At 39.7% G+C, this 19,820-nt stretch overlaps 1 protein-coding gene across 1 annotated transcript in view; it reads right to left on the bottom strand.

Annotated features, from left to right (window-relative positions):
- Window positions 1-19,820, bottom strand: part of il16 (interleukin 16) — a 39,892-nt gene that overhangs the window by 7,141 nt on the left and 12,931 nt on the right. The window contains 15 exon segments of the mRNA XM_051944870.1: window positions 695-791; window positions 2,288-2,344; window positions 5,272-5,424; window positions 6,462-6,599; window positions 6,721-6,941; window positions 7,657-7,744; window positions 7,896-8,028; window positions 8,855-8,972; window positions 9,503-9,749; window positions 11,193-11,266; window positions 13,289-13,403; window positions 13,805-13,915; window positions 14,755-14,903; window positions 16,096-16,201; window positions 18,327-18,461. Of these exon segments, the coding sequence (XP_051800830.1) occupies window positions 695-791; window positions 2,288-2,344; window positions 5,272-5,424; window positions 6,462-6,599; window positions 6,721-6,941; window positions 7,657-7,744; window positions 7,896-8,028; window positions 8,855-8,972; window positions 9,503-9,749; window positions 11,193-11,266; window positions 13,289-13,403; window positions 13,805-13,915; window positions 14,755-14,903; window positions 16,096-16,201; window positions 18,327-18,461 (1,942 nt within the window).

Genomic DNA, 19,820 nt, shown 5'->3' with positions numbered 1-19,820 from the left:
GTATTTTTTTCTAGATAATATAGAACCACAATGAAAAAAAGAGGAAAATCTAACCTTTAATTCCAGTGCATTTATTCAGTGGAGTCACACATTAAGAAATAATTCTTTTACATCAAGTCATGTGTGCCACAATTACTAGCACCCCTGTGTTAAGACTTTTTACAACTCCCTTTTGCCAACAAAACAGCACCTAATCTTCTCCTATAATACACTTTTCTACAATATTCAGTGTGAGTATTGCTTCTGCAATAAAAATTGAACTTATTTTAAAGCTTTCAACACATCATAACCAGGGGTGCCAGTAATTATGGAGGGCGCTGTATGTGGACACTGAACTGCCAACCTTGTGATTAGTAGACAACCTGCTCCACCACCCAAGCCATGACTGCCTGCTTCAGTTGACCATGCAGGAGGATTTCAAGTAAAGTATATCCTGCTGTGCTAATAATCAATAAGGTAAAAAGTACCTTTGTGCTGTTGCTCAAAGATCACAGACAGCTTTAGTCTAACTACATCCAGTGAATTGCAGTTTGGCTGCAGTTCCTGCCAGAACAGGAACTGCCTCAACCAGGAAATAGAATCACTGTGACATTTCATTGAAATATTGATAACCACTGCACCAGGTGTAGTTTGCTTTGACATTGCTGGAACAACTACATGAGTAAATGGATTTGAAACAGCACTTGTCTCCTACCTGTGTGTACTTGGTCGCTGGTGCACACTGCAGCGTCTTGATGAGTGAAATCTTCTTCACCGCTCTCTGACTGTTCTCTTGTGCGTTCTCCTTCCTGCTACACAAACAGGAAGTGTTGTATCACAATAACTTCTCTAGCAGCAACCACAGAGAGGTGCAATACTGTGCCCTGCTTCCGCTTAGACACGCATCCTCATCACTGTTACTTCACCCTGTTTGAGTCAGTCAGTCGCAGGCCCATAGCCTCACCAGTAAGAAGCAGGACACATATTATCACACAGCATGCACTGCTTGCATGTTGACATGCACAAAACACACAGACATACAGGTAGGTGTGTGAAAGCAAAGCATGGATAATAAGCAGCAGGATTGGATACATTCATTTGAACAGCTGGATGAGATTTCAAAACCATTTTCACACAAGAAAAAACACACATCTACAGTACATGGCCAAAAGTATATCTAAATATTACATTCCAACCCAGTGTACTCAAAATTACTTTCATATTGGATAATTCTGCAATACACAAATGTTTAGTGCATAGGAGGAAGATGTGTGCCTTTTATGTGATGAGGTGAAAAGTAAGAAGAGCCTGGGTTTACCTGTAACTGGTGTTTGCCTTTAAAGAAAAGGAATTCACATATATTCATCATTCACGGAGAAGACAAATATAAAAACCATGACTGTGAATAATAAAAAGTACTCTGGCTTTGCAGCATTGTCCATTTAAATGTGTCGGGATATTGTTGTACAGTCATATGCAACTCTTGACCATTTCATTCAGAAATTGTGGGCATTATTCTGCTGCTATAACAGATGAATTGCACAGTAGTTCCCACATACTTTTGGCCATCTAGTGTAGATACAAGTACAAAGAATAAGAATAAGAATAAGAATAGAGACACAGGTGATTCAGAATTGCAAGCAGTCTGCTGTTTTGTGTGTAGGTTGGTTTTGTTTTTCCCTTTCAGTGTGCAGCTGATTGAACACACCTACAGATCATCTAACCTCATCAAGACCTCCATAAATCACTGGCTTCTCCTGTTCTCCAGAGGCAGATTGTTGTGTGGCTGAAGTACATCCACAGCAACTCTCTGGCGCCCTCCAGTCTAACAAGCGGAGTATTCTTCTTGAGTGCTCCTCATCATCCTGTGTTCTCTTGATTCCACTCACCTGTGTTCCAGCCTTCTTCGTGTTCAGCTTGCCTTCCTCCAGCTGACCACTTCCAGCCAGCCAGCCCTCAGCCACCTCTGCTCCCGTTTAATGTTTAATAAAACCACTTTTTCTACCACTGTTCTGAATATTCTGCATCTGGATCCAAAACCAACCTTCACACAATGTGTAGGGTGCAAAGAATATTTGATAAATGCTAACAAATTATGATTAATCTATACATTAGCTATAAGCCATACTTGAAAACAACTTCTCGAAAAGCACTGCTCTTTAAATTACTCCATTATATCTGGAATTTTATAACATTTTAATATTGTCAACTAATAATAATACCTTCGTGTTTCCGTAAAAGATGCAAAGCTAAAGCATACAGCATGCTCTCAGGGCCAAAACAGTGAAAGTCACATCTCTTCACATACGTTTCTTAAGAGTAGCCTCAGGATCTTTTGCAAGGCCTTGTATATGCTGCTGAAGAGCTGCAGGCAGTGGGAGGAGTGAAGTGTGTTACATCTTTTAAAGATGAAGACTGATTAATAAAAAATTAAGGTATGAAGGAAGGCATGATTAGTACAAGCAGGATCATTACAATCAGAAAGGCAAAGCTTAAAGAAAGTAACAATAACTCTGAACTGTTTTAGTATAGCAACTCAGCGAGGAAGTGAAAAGGACTGACGCAGATAAAGCTGGTAGCTTCTTCTGTCCTCTACATACTTTCAGTTTCCTTATATGGGCCCTAAATGCAAGTACTGCTAGACGGACTAAATGAACTACAGTATACGAACAGCACTATCTGTACTTTTCTGAAAGCAACAGCCAATCACATAACCACAATACAAAACCTGTCAAAACATATTCACCTGTGGTTATTGGTGACTTTTTTTGCTTCTTTTGGTGTCTGCAGTATTAACAGTGAAGGCTACTTTGTAGAACTCCAGAACTGGCTTATCCATGTAGTTTGGTACAATGCAAAGATGAGCTTTTTTGAGCTTTTTTTTTTTTTTTTTGCTGTACACTAATGGAACATTTAAAGTAAAGTGAAGAGTACCTCATTAAGGCTTATTTGCTTTTTTTGTAAGACAGAAGCATATTCACATAGTATTGTTGCTTCACAGCTAGCAGGAGTTTACTTGTTCCTCTTGTGCCTTTTGCCCAAGGAAGCTGGGATAGACCCCAGCCCCAAGCAACCCTCCCCAGTAGAAAGCAAGAAAAGTGAATGAATAGATAGATAATGGCTGCGGTTGCATGAAGTTTTTTAATTCGTAATTAACTCATTCGGAATTAAAGTTTTACATGGAAATATTAATTCCAAATTAAGGTTTACATGGACCGCACATTTATCCCCCTCCCTTAATTCCGCTTTAATGCTTGAGCATTGGAAAGGATTCTGATTGGACAGGGAGTGGATGTAACGTATCCTTGTTTACCAGAAGAAAAGAAACTCTGTTTGCCACGGCATTTCTTTTCCCAAACAACATGGAGGAACAATTAATAAGCACACTTTTCGCTTTGCTTTTTACTGTCGTTTTGAAACAGCAACTCGACAATGGCGTACTACTTCTGTTGCGTCACTTGATGTGCTCTCGCCAGTAAGGTCGCAGAACGTGTCCTTTGCTGTGTCATCGCTACGTGAGGAGCCAAGCCTGCGCAGAATGACCGGAATTAACTGTATACATGAATAGAACGTACACAGGAATTAGTTTATTCGGAATTAAAGGCATTATGGAGGATGTTTTTGTTGTTTAATTTGTCTGATTCACATAAAATGAATATACTGACCTTTAGTGGACTTGTATGTATGGTCTCTAAAAGAATAAAAAATTTAAAAAAAAAAACTGTGGACATGGCAGGACCTGAAAAACATCAGCCAATCAACGTGCTCGGACCGAGGCGTTTGGTTTGCTCCCTTTCCTGTCAATCAAAAATGTTCCGGCTCAGGCCTAGTTACGTGGATTACGTACGCCTTGGACTTACGTGTTTTCTGTATGTGTTGCTTTGGTATAGCTTCGTAGTTAGCTGGCGACTTGTTTTGCTCATCTTTTTTTACATAATGGCAGATAAAGATCCAGGGGGACCCAGCCGTAAAAGAAAGTCATTTTTTGAGGTCAGAGAAAATAAAAGACTACTGGATCGCGAGAATGCAAAAACAAAAGTGATTATTGGCGAGTCATTTGGGCGATGGCGTCAGCTCAAGCAACAAATGGACCTAAAGACAGATGCCTTGGTTGCTAAATTCCTTCTGGACAGGTAAAATGTATTATTGATTATTTATTATACTGCGGCTGTAGGCAACTTCACGAGTCCTACGCAAGTTTCTGGAGGGGGGCGTTTCTTCGTAAATGTTAAGAGGGGGGAGGTTAGAGGGGGGTGAGGGAGAGGTTGTATGTGCGCATGCGCATGCTACGTTCAAAGTCGTAGGAAATTAAATCTCCTCTAACGCCTTTAACATCGGAATAAACCAGGTAGTTTTTTCAGAATTAAGTTTATTCGGAATTAACTTTTTAATTTGAAATTAAGTGTTTACAAGGAGATTTTAAAGCGGAATTAACTTTAATTCCAAATTAAAGAGGAATTAAAGGTCTCATGTAAACATGGCGATTGACAGTATTGAATAAATTCAAAATAATTTGGCAAGGCTGGATCTTGGATACACCTGTATACTTTTAGCTGCCCTCTATACACATTTTTTTCAGCCTTTGCCCAATAGGCTGAGTTTTCATACATTGTATTTGAATGTTTGTGGTTTAGCAGCAGAACAATTTGTATATGAATATACATTATCAATACACCACTTAATCTTCTGTAGGGCTGCAGGGGGCTGGAGTCTATCCCAGCGTACTCAGGTTGATGGCAGGGTTCACCTGGACAGATGGCCAGTCTATCACAGGCCTACATCAGAGACATGCAACCAAGCACACTCACACTAATGGACAATGTAGAACAACCCATTAACCTCAGCATGTCTGTGGACAGTGGAAAGCCAGAGAACCTGGTGAGAACCACACAGGCACAGGGAGAACATGTAAACTCCACATAGAGTGTACAAGCATGCAGGTCAATTGAAAACCTTTATTGTGATCAACAGGTGGCAGAAACACACTAACAAATGTAGCAATGCACTAGCAGCAGGCATTGGTTGCTAGTTGCAAATATTATGGATGAAAATAATGGTAACTTCAAAGTCTATGCTTGAATGTCAAGGTAAATGACAGTAAAGGATAGTAGTAGGGCCATTTGTAAACTTATTATATCTATTGTGTGAGACAATAGTCAAGTGTATAATAAAAGCTTTTAAAAAATGGGTGCACAAAACAATATTTCTTTCATGAGGAAATAGTAACATACACACCAAAGCTGCTCTAATTTGCTCTGTTTTTACAACTGTTTTAATTCTAGAGTGGTGTACCTGGCAGCTGGTGTGGGATGGGGCGTCCAGTCCTTTGTCTCTACCTGTGGATCCCCTGCTGGAATCACTGGAGTCACCATTATAACCCTCCTCACTGGTCACATCCTGAGGCCAGCAGCGCCGGCGAGCACCAGCATGTGTTCTGCAAGTAGACTACACACACATACAGAAACACACAGGCACAACTGTAGTAAAAGAAGCAACAGCATGAAGCAAGATGACTTTAAGTCAACCTGTATGCTGATCGAATGCTAATGCGGCAGTAAACCTGATGGGATTATTTATAGCCAAAGGCAATGATTGCAGCATAATGTGAACTGTCTCACAGTTTACAGAGGCAAAGGCAAAGAGTCTGCATTGTCATTTCACATAGTGTTGCTCTGCTGTGTTGTGCGGTGTGTGGGGAGGGTTTATAAAGCCTTCAAATATATATAAACAACAAAATAAATATGCTCGCTACTTTGTGGATTTTCGTCTATCGTAGAGGGGTCTGGAACGTAACCCCCACCACAGATGAGGGACCACTGTATATTTATGTTCAATGTCCTGTGAGTCATGTGACCTGATAAAGCTTCAGGTTTACAATTAAGAATCAAAGATGCATTGTTTTTCGTCCCATCTACCACATAGTCGAACTTTCTTTATCTCGTCTGTGAACAGTCTGTGCCTATTATATAGAGATTCCTGAAATTATCCACAGCCTCAGTACACAAATTGCTGTGTCAGTTTTTGTAAGTATACAGATGATAAGGAGACAGAGACACAAACAAGACGACATGGTCAGCAATATCCCCCGCCACATGTGATGTCTATGAGTCTATATCCAAAATAGTGATCAAGGGCCATAACTCTGTAAAATATTATTGCACAGGTCTCATTTTCGAACTTGATCAAGGTGTCCATGGTGTGAAGCTACACACTAAATTTCGTAATCCTAGCTGTAATAGTTTCAGAGAAAAGCTGTCCCCTTCATGTCGGACGGACGGACGGACGCACGGAAGCCCGGACGGAGGCCAAACCTATATCCCCCTTTTCCACTTCGTGGAGGCGGGGCATAATAATGACCTCTACTGCCTCATAGTACTAACTTTGTTTTAGCAAATTCTTTTGTTTTAAATTATTCTACTATTCCTACATTGTACATAATTTGGCATAAAGTTTATTTAAAATCATCCTTTTGAAGGAACTACCTTGTTGCTCCTGTGGGCCAGATTCAGGACCAGCTGACTGGACAGGTTGGCAGCAGGAGAGTTGTATGGGACATTATAATCTTCATCGGGATACACAGGTACTGACAGTCTGTTGTCAGACCACGTGTCTGCCATAGACTTAAATAAAGGAAAGAGACGAGAAAAGGTGAAACTTGAAACCACACTGACAGATTTATGCAAATCAACATTCTGGTAGTCATTGTGTTTGTTGTCCGTTTATTGCGTGTTTGTTCGTCACCTTGGGTGTGTCTAGGCTGTGGACGCGGGCTGATGGGCTGTGCTGTGTGTTGTGGTGGTTGTGGATGGTGAGGCAGCTGTTGTGGAGGCTGCTGGTGTTGTCACTGCAGGAACGGGCCATAGTCTTCTGTGCTTGTCGAACTGTCAGCTGACTGCAGTTCCTCTCCAGACAATGCTCACATCTCTGACGGCTATGAGAACAAGACTCCAGTCTGCGTAGTCCTGGGACATTTAAAAAAAAAATACAAATGGAATGTTCACTGTATACAGCCACGGAAAAATAAGTGCAACTGATTTTTTTTAAAGCGTTGTCTTATCAAAACAATTTTCTAATGTAGGCATATTTTATCAGTTGCAAAATATAAACTTTCTATTGACAGTTCGATTTACTGGAGGAATTAAAACAGTGAAAATTCCTGCACAGGTGCTGGATACCAAAATGACATATCAACACCAATGTTCACGATCTGACAACAGAAACTGGCCGATAGAACAAGAACTGAACGCTATCAGAAAAAAAATTAAAAGACTCTTGAGCAAGCTCTGAATGCTGCCAAATGGTTTGATCAATGTGAGTTGTCCAACCTGTTAAAACCTGTGAACACCAATGTTTTTCTCGATTTCACAGCCAGAAGAGATGCTCACACGTTTTAAAATATGCCTATATTTAAGAATGGTTTTGACATTGAAGGAATCATGGTTAGAAGACATTGCTGGTATCAAATACTGGCTGAAATTAGGCCTTTCTTTTGCTATTACTTGTTTCGATCAACTGCTAGGTCACTTGGTCATATGAGCTTTAAGAGTTTACCCTAAATGCACTTTTCAAAAGTGTGGACAGAACATTCAATGCATCAGTGCTTTGCTTCTATTTTCTAATTCAACCTTGATCCTTATCATCAATATGCGATTCATAAGGAGCAAATAAATATGTTACCATCAATGCTCCACTGGCTCTTGTTTTTTCTCAGTTTGCTGTTTGCCACTGCATCAGCGATAGCATCATTCAGCTGCTGCTCCGATACCTGTAAAAACAAACTTGTTAGAGTGGATGAAATACAAAAGAACAAGAGAACGGTGTTCATAGGTGGACCTATAAGTCTACCTGTGAAGGTAAGTCTACTGTTATCCATAGTCAGTACTGGTTAAGGTAAATGAAGTTGAGACATTGCGTACTTTGGGGTCTGGGTGTCGACTGACGATGATGTGGACCGGACCTGCTGTGCACTGGCTCAGAACTGCGTAGACGTCATTCAGCGCCATGTTGTGAACCACAGTGTCGTTGATTTCCATAATCTCATCCCCACACCTGAAAGTAGGAAGGAGTGTTCAGAAGGAGGAGTGTAAGAAAGAAAGAAAAAGCAAGCACTAAAAATAGAGTGTGCATAAGAAAACCTGTGCCCTAGAAATTACATCATACACCAAAAAATTCAACCACAAATATGCAAAAATGTTGAATAGATAAAATGTTTACTGAAAGCAGCCACTTCAGGTGACAACAAATAAATCATTCTGAAACATGTCTGTGTTTACTTTCCCATATCACTTGGTTTAGGTTAGAGAAAGACTGGTCTGTTCTAATGTACAACAGGTACAGTAAGTTGAGACAAAGCATGTATTAAAAATAAACTCTAGATGTCTTTTCCCATCGTTAATAACAGTACTTTTGTTTAACCAAAGTGCATTTAGGTGCCAGAATGCAAACCCTGTCTCTGGTCTCACAGTCTTTCATTTTTAAGTACACCATACAGTCTAATCCAACCACCTCCCAGCAAATCCAAGGCAAGGCTTCATTTGTTGAAAAAATATTGCCTCTGAACAAAATCTGGCCTGCGATTACTTTAGCTTCCTCAACAGGAGTGTAATTTCAAGGAGAGGAGGTGAGTTTATGCACTGTTAGCCTACAGACCAAGAGTCACAAAAGTTGTGAGACGTATAGAAGAACTCTAAATACGGAACATAACATTAATTGTCACTGATAGACTCTACCTTTAATCCCACATCATATTATATGTATAACAATACAGCATCTTACTTCTGAGTATGTATCTAGATTTAGTATTCTAACTGTAGTTACATTTTATGATAAATTTACTACTCTTTTGAAATGTATACAGTTCAAAAGCAGTCCTTACCGTAGTCTACCATCCATGTGAGCCACCGATCCAGGGGAGAGGGTGTGAATGTAGATCCTTGGGCATCCATCACCAGATGGAACACAGCACAGTCCAATACCCAGACCAACACCCACCTCTGAGATAACACACATGCATATACATTTTTATTATGATAGTAAATCTATTTTACATATACAGTACACAACAGAAGTCAGTACAATACTTATGAAATGTGAAATGATTCAAAACAGCATGGCCTCACAATAATGGAATTATGGAAGTTGACAAGTATAGAGGGCATTGGCTCTTATGAACAATCAGTTTAAAAGGACTATATTAAACTCTGAAAAAAATTGTTCAAGCCATGTTTGTGGGTTGATTGTAATTACATTGCCACAATTTTAATTCAAACATTTAGGTGATGCACATAAACTTTTCTTTTCACCTATGAACTGATGTCTATATATAGCTGTTTTTGTCTTTGATGTCATGTTTTGCCATCTTTATGAAAGTGAGAAGGCCACAGAACCAGAGTAGAATAATTTGATGAGTAAAGAAGCAGCAGTCCTGTTACAATGGCACAGTTTAAAATAAGTTCAGTGATCAAAATGATTCACCAGTTGTTCAAATCAGAAACTAGTGCCTACACTGTTCCCTGAGGCTGACCTTTCTGCAGGATGATCTCCATCATGATGCAGTCTCTGGGCTTAGCAGGCTGACCCGGGATGCTCAGTGCGTTACTGCAGATGTTCAGGTAGTTGTAGTCTCCCATATCAGCGCTGACCCTGGCCATACCCGTGGTAGTGCTGAGGGAGCGTGACCTACACAGCTGAGCTACCTGCGACTGACCACACAGGGCCCCAACACGCAGGCTGGTCCTCACCACCAGCGTCAGGAGGCCCTTTTTGATTTGCTGCACAAAGACACATCAAAAGACATTTCATATTTCAAATCAGTTCTAAATTCAAGGAGAGGTTAGTTGCTCAGTCTGGGATTTTGTCTGTTGTTTGTTGAACTTATTCTAATCTTAGTGTATTGTGTGTAGTGCTGTATCTACAAATTAGTAGATCAATTTGCAGTGACTTAACCAAGTACATTTAAGAGCACAGACCATGTAAGCTATTCTGAAATATTAAAACTTTTAAACTAGATTTGAACTATGTGGCAATTAAACATTCACATTCAGAAAAAGACATGCAATAAATTCAGTAAATCTTACAATAAAACCATCAGGCATTCACAAGCTATGTAGCAGTGCAGTAATAGATAGTTCTAACAAAAACAACTATTTCATTTTGCTATTGAATGGCTTAGACATACACTACTTGCAAAGTTAGCACCTCACAGCAAGAAAGCTCTGGGTTTGAACCCCAGCTGAGGTCTTTCTGTCTGGGGAGTGCATGTTCTCCCTGCGCCTACAGGAGGTTTCCCTGGCTTCCTCCCTCAGTCCAGAGACATGCATTGTTGGAGATCAGTTGGTACAACCACTTCTTAGCTGATTAGATTAATTAAATACACTAATTCTTATACTTCAACTGAAACTTCAACATGTTATATATGTTTTAACGCTAACATGCACAGAAACACATTTCATGTCAGCTGATATTTCAACTCTTATCTTCTTCTGGCCTACAACTCACATTGCTTAAATGAACTATTATTACAACCACCCCAACCACTTCCATTTTAATAACAAAAAATGCATTTTCCACTTTATGAATGTTTTTGTCTGCACAATAAAGATTGTGATTTTAATAGTTAACCCTAAGTACATTTTAAATCAGGCCATTTTGACCCTTTTTAATTACAGTTAACCAGCTAACTCACAGCTGGCGAATCTTATAGTCAAATGGGTACTGCAATTATCGATTATCCAATGAGCACGAGACCCTCAGAGAGTCTGTGTTTCTTCATAACAGTGTGAATACATTCATGCAAAAAAGACGTTATACAGTCGATTCAGAGGATTAGCACTAGTAGAACCTGATTCCACTGTAACCACAGCTTCCACATGCTAACCTCTCAATACACTCTTTGATGATTTACATCCATCCATCCATCCATCCATCCATCATCTATACACTGCTTAACCCTTGTAAGAGTCACAGGGGGGCTAAAGCCTGTCCCAACGGTGAAGACGGGACACCCTGGACAGTTCACCAGTCTATAACAGGGCTACATATAGAGACAAACAATCACACTCAGATTTACACCTACAGCCAGTTAGAATCACCAGTTAACCTCTGCATGTTTTTGGACTGTCGAAGGAAGCTGGAGAACCCGGAGAAAACCCACACATGCACAGGGAGAACATGTAAAGTTGCTGGTTGTTGGTATCGAAATGGAGTTGCCTTACTTTGAATTTGTGCAGAGCTTCATCATGAGTCAAACCATGCAGTGACTCTCCATTCAGCTCCAGGATCTCATCACCTATAAACAAAGAGAGAAACAGAAGAACCAACTTAACGACTTCAAATCAGCTGCTGTAAACTAAAGTAGTACTTATTTTCTTTTACTGAGAAATGACTGCACATACACTCAGTGACACATGAACTGATGCTTGAAATATTCTAAAATTCTCACATCTCCAGAATCTGTCTTTCAGTTTTTCAGCTCAAAACACAGTGGAAAAAGATGACAATGACTCCAAAACCCCAGTTTCAGCCCTGTTCTAGACAGGCTGTTACAGTCAGCGTGGCTTTAAATACAGCTGGGCTGCTAATGTCCAGGTCCTCTCAGGAAAAAAAAAACTGTCCACCTTTGTGACTGATAAAGTGGAACAAAACAGTGGATCACACAGTAGTTGACACATGTGGATGAGCACGTGAGATCAAGACTTTGTATCACTTGTAATTTTCTTGCCATGAAAAAACACAACACACACACAGTCCTTGTTTATTGGTTTCAAATCAGTCTTAAAGCTCTCTCCATTTCTGAATGTCCCCTGATATTACAGTTTTTACAGAACTCTCACCTGTGGGTATACATTCAAAGCTAATGGTAATGTCAGCCATATTAGTCACACAACATTAAGGATTTTCACATTGTTGTGGGGGTAGTGCCATCAAAAATAAATGTAGTCCACAAGGTCCTCAGTTCCCCAGATCCTGAGAGTGCATGAAGAGTCTTAACCATTCTGACCCTCCTGAAGTTGGTGGAAACAGTAATAGATAAAGCGCCCTGCCTATTTAATGGCACCCCTGGTTAAGATGAGTTGAAAGCCTTAATATAAATTCAATTTTTATTGCAGAAGCATACTCTCACAGTGGAAATTGTTGAAAAATGTATTATAGAAGATTAGGTGCTGTTTTGTTGGCAAAAGGGGGTTGTACAAAGTAATAATATCAGGGGTGCTAATAATTGTGGCCCCCATGATTTGATGTAAAAGAATTATTTCTTAATGTGATTTTTTTCCCCCACTGAATAAATGCACTTGAATTAAAAGTTGGATTTCCCTCTTTTTTTTGTTGTAGTCCTATATTATTGAGAAAAAAAATGATTTTATCAGAAGCTAAAGAACACATCTTAACCAGAGGTGCCAATAATAATGGAGGGCGCTGTACCTGCAAGCTGACATTTATGCAACAAAAAGTAAGAAAAAACTGCAAACACCAGCTTTACTTTTAAGACTCGGCTTAGTTTTTTTGTTTGGCTCAGGTGGCCCTGAACCATCGCTTAATAATGCTGCTGTACGTCAGTGATGCTAGGAGTCCTCTCTGAGCTCTTCTTCTCTACTCTCTGTCATTTTACATGTATATACCATGTCATTAACTCTGGGTCTTTTCTCTCCTGTAGCTTGTGTTTTGTCTTCTCTCTCCCTGTTCCTTTCTACAGGTATCTCTGGTGGGACCTACAGTTCATGGTCCCACCAGCCTCTCACTGTTTTTCATTTCTAACTGCTCATCTTTTCTCTCTCCACTCTCCTCTCAAAACAGCTGGTCCAGGCAGATGGTCATCACCCTGCGCCTTATTTTGTTGGAGACTTCTTTCCGTTAAGACAGCGTTTGTCCTCTCCACGAGTGCCGCTTACTAAGGAATCATTAGTTTTCTCTCTATGATACATTAAGCTTTACTCTGTAAAATGTCCTTAGATTACATATGTTATGATTTGTCATTATTTATGAATAAACTGAATTCAGGTGAATTGAATTTTGTTAAGCATATATTTTTCACAGAGGATTATACATGATCTATAACACACTTCTTGTGACAGGTTGCACATAAATCATTTTGGTTCAATTCAGTTTTAATTACATAGTGTCGGTTTGTCAACATTCAACAGACGTGGGTTCAGTGGCATGATCACCTGAACTACATTTTGTGAAAAATGGGAAATACTGCATTGTGTCAAACTGTTGTATGGGTTGTTGGTGCTGACCCATCACTCTATCCATGTAAAAATACAACTGAGTAGTTGTGAGCTTCTTGTATGGTATGTATGCTTTTCCTCACCTTCTTGCAGTCTTCCATCAGCAGCTGCAGCTCCTGCTGGGAAAATCGTCTTGACATAGATCCCCATTGGTCCATACAAGCTGTCCCTCCCTCCCACTATGCTGAAGCCCAGACCCTGGGAAGAGCAGCAGAGGCAAATAAAATTATGCTATTTTGATAAAGGTAACACTACAGTGCAATACAAGTCAAGTTCCAAAGGTACTTTTTGATTAAGCAAGACAGAGAAATTGATGTTCACAGCGGCCTTGGGATGCAGGATGAGATTGTGTTGTTTGTAAAGCGTCTCTGCAGCAAACAGTCGAAGCTGCGTGAAATAATGGTATTAAATCTATAGCAAGTATCGGTAGCAAGGAAAAGGTTTACATTTGGTAAATAGTGATGGTTTCTCTCCAACACTTGTTATGGTCTGCTGAGATGGTGATTTCAGCAGTGACTAAAAAGCAGCAAGGTTAGAAAACCTGGTTTTGAAGCTAGAGAGATGTAAAGTTGGTGATGGTGGTGGTGTATGGTTCCTACCTTGCCGTGACCCTTCATTAGCACAATATTGCAGATTATGAAGGCTTGCACGTTACTGCAGGAGTGTACCAGCTGGGCAGAGCTGAGGGAGCGGGAGGGACGCTGAACAGCCTGGAGACGAGCAGAGGAACATATTCACAAGGCAGGTATTATGTCACAGTTTCATTCTGATTTACCCATAATACTAGTAAGTTAACCTTTTGTTGCTGCCATGACCAGACGAGGCAGGAATATTAAGTATTATTGCTGGGTGTCTTTTTAAACATCTGTTAGTTTAAAATGCCAATGCAAGCCTTCTTGGATTCATCCAGACTTTGTTACATATTTTTGTTTACTAGAATATATAATGTGTGTTGATAAGCAATTTTTTGCTTTAGCAAAAGTTAATGATCCCTGATGTCATGATCTTTCTCACTGAATTGTAAAAGATGCGCAGTTTTCTTCGTGTTTTACCCAAACGAATGCGTTCTCTGTGACATGAAGAACCTTTGGGCTGCAGTCTGTCCTGTTCTGTTTAATCAGCACTGCACTGTTTCGTTGGTACTGTAATTATGCCTGGTTTCGTTTACTAGGCAGTCCAAAGGGGAAACAAAAAACAACACTCATCAAGAGAATGCCAGGAGTGTGCAAAGCTGTCATCAAAGCAAAAGGGGGCTCCTTTGAAGAATCTAAAATATAAAACACATTCTGATTTGTTAAACACTTTGTTGTTTACGACATAATCCCATATGTGGTCTTTTACAGTTTTGATATCTTCAGTATTAATCTACAATGTAGAACAAATTTAAAATACATAACAACCACTGAATGAGGAGGTGTGTCCAAAATTTGACTGATCCTGTTTTTTGACAATGTGTTGTCCTCACAATTTTCCACATTATTGTACAGGTATGGTCAACAGATGCAATCTTTAAAATATTTATTGTATAGTGCCAAATTAAATACAATACCTGTGTAGTGGTGTGAGAGAACTCCAGCTGCTGGGACAGAGACTTCCTGTTTCCATAGAAACCACTATTCCCATGAGGATGATTGGTATACAGCTCAGGGGTTTTCATTATGATGCTGTCCAGATCCCCAATCCAGTACGGATGAACACCTAGTCATGAATGCAATATCATCAAAAAATTAACATCAGAAGAACCAGAACCAGCATTTACATCATTCGGGGGAACAGTTGAACTTATGAAGTCAAGTTTAACAAAGCTGAAACTGGTGCACTATGTAGTAAGCATTGTGTAGCTATCAAATATTTACCACTTACTGAAAATATTTAGTTCATGCAAAGACTACTAGAATTAGAAATGTGTCAATCTAGTTCTATCGCTCTATATTTTTAAATTAGTTTGGTTTTCATTTAATTAGTTTTCTTTCTATTTCTAAGAATCCATCCATCCATTATACACCACTATCTACATCTATACAGCATTTAGTCGTCATTAGGGTCACAGGAGGCTGGAGTCTATCCCAGCTGACTTACGGTGAAGAAAACACCCTGGACAGGTCACCAGTCTATCACAGGGGTACACATAAAAGCAAATAATCACAATCACACTCACATTCACACCTTCGGACAATTTAGAATCACCAATTAACCTCAGCCTGTTTTTGGACTGTGGGAGGAATCTGGACAACCCAGAGAAAACCCATGTATGCAATGGGAGAACAAAAGGGACGGCATTCAGAGTGCTGGACAAACTGAAAATGTTACAAGCAAAGTTCCTACAATTAATCCTGATCACTGTACCAAATATAATAGCATTTTATCCAACTGGAATTTCACATTAAATAAACAGAATTCAAGTCTAGACATTGTTAATGTAATAAATGAGTATTCTAGTTGGAAACAGCTGATTTTTAATAGAATATCTCCATAGGGGTACAGAGGAACATTTCCAGCAACCATCACTCCTGTGTTCTAATGCTACATTGTGTTAGCTAATGGTGTTGAAAGGCTGATGTAGGATTAGAAAACCCTTGTGCAATTATGTTAGCACATGAATAAAAGTGTGACTTTTCATGGAAAACATGACACTGTCTGGGAGACCCCAAACTTTTGAACGGTAGTGTACATTTAAGATTATTTCAATATTTGTGATTGAAATAAAGACATCTGTATGTTTCACAAACCCTTTAAAACAACATTGTAGCTGGCCATCTGATAAAACTGAGTAACCAAGGAATTAGAACTGTTTATCTAAATCAGACCCACTTAGATACAAAGTGAAATGCAGCATGGCTAATGGATGATTGGTACTTATAATTTTGAATCACAATTGTATGATACACACTGGTTGAATTGGAGCGTGTCCTGTTGCTGGCCATCTGTTCTGGTGAGCTTTGTTCTGTTTTCTTAGCCCCCCAGCATCTCTCCTCGTTCACCTCTGGGATGGGTAGCTGTACACACACAAACACAAAGATATGTTTCCATCATATATACTGTGTGTATGTATATATATATATATATATATATATATATATATAGATAGATACAGTCAATAGAAACTTTGAGGTAGAAATGTACGCAGAATTCTACTTGTAGGGGGGTTGTAATTATTCATTGTGGATTTACTGATGATCTAGTGCCCTGGTAGTTGAGATAATGATGAGTTGTCATTTTATCATAATTCATTGCACATGGGTTGGTCACTTTGCAAAAGTGAACCAAATACACACCAAGCAATACTCAGTGAGTATCTGCACAATTTGAGAATGGGTTTTGAAGGCCTATATAAAGGCCCAAAAAAGGCCACCATTGTTAGTCCAGTGAACAGCATCATGCCGCGTCTATCACATGAACAACGTCTCCGGGCACTGGGTATGGTGGAGGCCGGTTTGAGCTACAGTGATGTAACCAGGCGTATGGGCTGTTCCCAACCCACAATCAGAAGCCTGGTCCAAAGCATGCGCCAACGGATTGCTGCCTGCATCGAAGCAAATGGAGGCCATACTCGGTATTGACTGTTGTGACTTTGTGTTTGGCAGGTGCTGTTTTCTTTTGTGAAATTCTTTATTTTGAAATCATTCTTGAAACTTTAGATTTTTGTTTCTGTATGCCAATATGCTAAACAAATGATTCATATGAAGAAAATCCAGTCTAGGGTTTCAAAATAAAACTTATGTTGAAAAATATGGTCTCAAAGTTTTTAATGACTGTCAGTGTGTATATATATATATATATATATATATATATATATTCATATATATTATGACCACCTGCCTAATATTGTGTTGGTCCCCCTTTAGCTGCAAAAGCATCCCTGACCCGTCAAGGTATGGACTCCACTAGACCCCTGAAGGTGTGCTGTGGTATCTGGCATCAAGATCTTTGCAGCAGATCCTTTAAGTCCTGAAAGTTGCGGGGTGGGGCCTCCAGGGATCTGACTTATATGTCCACAGATGCTCGATTGGATTGAAATCTGGGGAATTTGGAGGCCAAGTCAACACCTCAAACTCGTTGTTGTCCTCAAACAATTCCTGAAATATTTTTGCTTTGTGGCACGGTGCATCATCCTGCTAAAGAGTCCACCATCATCAGAGAATACTGTTTCCATGAAAGGGTGTACATGATATGCAACAATGCTTAGGTAGGTGGTACGTGTCAAAGTAGCATCCACATGGACGGCAGGTCCCAAGGTTTCTCAGCAGAACATTGCAAAGCATTACACTGCCCAGCTTGACTCGTTCCCATAATGCATCCTGGTGCTGTGCTATGTGTTCCAAGGTAAGTGACACACACACATCTGGCCATCCATGCATTATGTAAGAGAAAATGTGACTCATCAGACCAGGCCACCTTCCGTTGCTCCGTGGTCCAGTTCTGATGGTCACATGCCCATTGTTGGTGCTTTCAGTGGTGCACAGAGGTCAGCATGGGCACCCTGACTGATCTACAGCTATGCAGCCCCATATGCAACAAACTGTAATGTATTGTGTATTCTGACACCTTTCTATCAGAACCAGCAGTACATTCTTCAGCAATCTGAGCAACAGTGGCTCGTCTGTTGAAGGGCCAGCCTTCACTCATCACATCAGTGAGCCTTGGTCACCCATGACCCTGTCTCTGGTTCACCACTTTTCCTTCCTTGGACCACTTTTAGATAGATACTGACCACTGCAGACCAGGAACACCCCACAAGAGCTGCAGTTTTGGAGATGTTCTGACCCAGTCGTCTAGCCATCACAATTTTGTCCATGTCAACTCGCTCAGATCCTTAGACTTACCCATTTTTCCTGCTTCTAACACATTAACTTTGAGGACAGGTGCCATGATGATGAAAATCAGAGTTATTCACTTCCCCTGTCAGTGGTCAGAATGTTATGCCTGATCAGTATTTATGTATATATAAATGTTTGGTGGCTAACCCGTTATTAGTTAGCCTGGTAAGATTAAGCTTACCCTAACTTTCTATAATTTTTTAAAAATCAAAAATCATTGTGTCAACAGACGATCAAATTAAAGAATGACAACTCTAAAATTAGTTGTGGGGTTGAACACATTTTTATCCAAACATTGGTGTACCTTGAGGTGATTGTTGTTGGCCACACGTTTTTCATCTGTGCATCCAGGAAATGACTGAAGGTCAGGTGGAGAGATGAGAGCTGGGTGCTGATCTGGAGTATGGGAATGGAGAGTATCTTCACATGTGGAAATTTCCTAAAGTGGACAACACATCAGCAAGGAGAAACATTTCAGCTGTGGACCAATACGAGTCTTCAAGCCTATGGTATCACCTCAATGCAAAACATGTTGGTGCGAGCAGGTACAAGCTACATGTCCATATGATCCGTTTTTCTTGCTTGGAAATGTGTCGCATCTGAATATCACCCGCTTGGTGGGTGGGTTACTAGCAGGCCACTCGGTGGTCACATGACAGACCTTCAGACCTTCAGTCCTGTAGAAAGGTCGGAACAACATGGTGGCTCAGTCGCAAACTTTCTCTTTATTAGAAAAACACTTCAGTAAAAATGTATTTCTGAAAGCACTGGAGGCAAGAAATAAGCTGCGGAATCTGTCCTCGTTTTAGTTCAGTAACGACTAGTTTAGATGGTGAATAAAAGTTTTGTTGTACATCTGACTTTCGCTTCTTGTGTCGCATTTGCAGAAAATAGAGGTCAAGTCTACTTTATGCAAAAAAGCTCCAGGGCAAAGCACCAGAATGCAGCTCGAAACATGCTGCAACACAACCAACATGCAATGTGGTGCGTTTCACAAAGACAATGAATGGGACGCAAGAAATTAACGAATCCTGTGCGCACGTACACGACAGTCCTGGTCCATGCAAATGGTTTAGTCCACCCACAACAGACCGCTTTTCAAGACGGTGAAAGTACTTGAATTTATAAAAAGTCTTAAAATGTTAAATGCACTTTGGGTTGGTAGTAATCTGTGGATGTAGTAGACAGATGAAAAATACACAGATAAACATAAATGAAACATAAACATTTTTGTTTTTTAAGGACATGTCTATTCATCAATTCAGTCGTCAACCAAAATTTATTTGAACTGAAAAAGTTTGCTTATTGTGTCAAATATTGCTATTTGACAAAAATGTAATTAATCACGATTAATTAATTACAAAGCCTCTAATTAATTAGATATTTTTTAAAAATTGCATCTCACCCACTAATTACATCAGAATAGAGGTGTTAAAATAGTGTAAAAGCAGGTAGAAAGTATGGAGTGATAACACATTACAAGTATAATTCAGTGTTATGCACAATACTGTATATTATAGCAACATATTATCATGAATATACAGAATGTATATCAGACTAAAATTAATCTTGAGCTATTTTAAAGAAATTCTGAAACCTTTGATGTTGCTGTGTAACTAACACTCTTGTCTATATGTCTTCTATCTTATTATTTACTGCTGTTCAGAACCACGTGAAAGGGGGCACTTCATTTCTGAAGAGAATGATTATGGGGGGAAAAAAACAAAGTCACAGTGTTAAAAAAAAATCAGCTGAGCAAAGTCGTCACATGTTAGACATTCTTTCCTACTGCTCTTTT

The sequence above is a fragment of the Acanthochromis polyacanthus genome, chromosome 2 (genome assembly GCF_021347895.1).
Source record: "Acanthochromis polyacanthus isolate Apoly-LR-REF ecotype Palm Island chromosome 2, KAUST_Apoly_ChrSc, whole genome shotgun sequence".
NCBI classification, from domain to species: domain Eukaryota; kingdom Metazoa; phylum Chordata; class Actinopteri; family Pomacentridae; genus Acanthochromis; species Acanthochromis polyacanthus.
Note: the sequence above shows the minus strand (reverse complement) of the source record. Positions and strands in the feature narration are given on the sequence as shown.